We start from the raw sequence: 1593 nt of genomic DNA on the forward strand, positions 1-1593 counted from the left end.
TTAAAATAACAAGAGAGTAAATTTAAATTAATCCAATTTTAGCAACGAAATCTTTTAACCTGCTTGAAATTTCGATACATAAACATAATCCAATCCTTGTTAAAGCCAGTTATACGAATTAACTCATTCAACGGTGGAGGTTGTGTATTGAATGGATTCGATAATAAATCTTCAATATCTATTTCCACGTCTATAAAATCTAGTTTCACTCATTATTATTGTTCTTATTATTGTTACTACTGTCGTTATTATCATTATTATTATTATTAATGTCGTTATTATTATTTACTATTACTATTTATTATTATTATTGTTATTTATTGTCATTGTTATTGATTATTGTTATTACTTGTTATTACTATTATTATTAATTATTATTATTATTATCACTATTACTATTAACATTATCATTATCTTCATCTTTATCACTATCATTGTTAGTTACTGCTGTATAATTCTCGTTTTTATTAGTAACAATAATGAGTATATTTGTTTAAAAAGGATACATCCGGAAATAATATTATTCCTTAGGGAATCAGAGTTAGCCATAGTTTTGGATAACTTCAAGATTAATAGTCCAGTGGTAGAACACCTATCATTATTACTTTTAAATTACTAAATCTACAAAAATATGTTATACAAAAAATAATTAATATAGTTGGTGGCATGAAAATGAGCCAAAAATAATATCATAAATGAAACAAATAAATTTAGCATATGTACAGTATACTGTAGACAATACGTCAAACTTACCTTCATCATAAAAACAAAACCAAAATTGTATTCTTCGACAGGTCCAATATAATAATTCACATAAACGATTTGACGGTAAATAAGAGGGTATATCACCAAAAAGCCTATAAACTTATATTTGAGAAATAATTTCCAGTTTCGAACGATTGAACCAATAATGAAATTAATTGCAACCTTTTAAGTTTATGATATTTTCCAGTATTTGATAAATATTGAGGATGAGTTTCCGGAAAACAATTCGTTTTCATATGTTTTAAAGACCTGAAATGATACGATATAAGAAGTAAATTAACTAAATTCCATTGTTGGCTGTTTTTTTTTCTACGCAAACTTGATAGAGTATGCAAAGATCGAGAACCATTCAAGCAATATCCATAATTACTAATAAACTCGAAATTTTAAATTTGTCATCAAATTTTGTTAACAATTTTGCACTTATTTCTCATTTTAATAATTTGTGAAAATAAAAAATAAAAACAATAATTTCTAAAATATTAGCAATGACTAATTTCCTTCATATCCTTCTTTATTTTTCATTTTAAGACAAACATTTCAGCAGGCTATTAATTATCAAAAATTGATAGTTATTTCTAGTCAACAATAAAATGATAATGCATTTTAATTATATCACTTTGACTTCAATTTTCTTCCTTTCCTTCCGACCAACATTTCCAATACATACTCTTCGAATAAAGAAAAAGAAGAAGGGAAGCTTAAAATGATATTTCTCTCATCTGATGCTTATCTTTTAAATAAGTATATTAGGAAAAAAACAACTATAAAATGATAATAAAATCGAGACAGGGAGAGAGAGAAAGAATGGAAGAGAAGATAAAAGAG

At 25.1% G+C, this 1593-nt stretch overlaps 1 protein-coding gene across 1 annotated transcript; it reads right to left on the reverse strand.

Annotated features, from left to right (window-relative positions):
• Positions 1–38: 38 nt before the first annotated feature.
• LOAG_14717 (hypothetical protein) lies at positions 39–857 on the reverse strand (the record flags this gene model as incomplete). The annotated part of the gene is made up of 2 exons (XM_003150212.1): positions 39–190; positions 754–857. Coding segments are annotated over 2 exons (256 nt in total), but the record flags the coding sequence as incomplete, so codon positions are not given.
• Between the last annotated feature and the right edge of the window lie 736 nt (positions 858–1593).

The sequence above is a fragment of the Loa loa genome (genome assembly GCF_000183805.2).
Source record: "Loa loa unplaced genomic scaffold supercont3.1256, whole genome shotgun sequence".
NCBI classification, from domain to species: Eukaryota; Metazoa; Nematoda; class Chromadorea; order Rhabditida; family Onchocercidae; genus Loa; species Loa loa.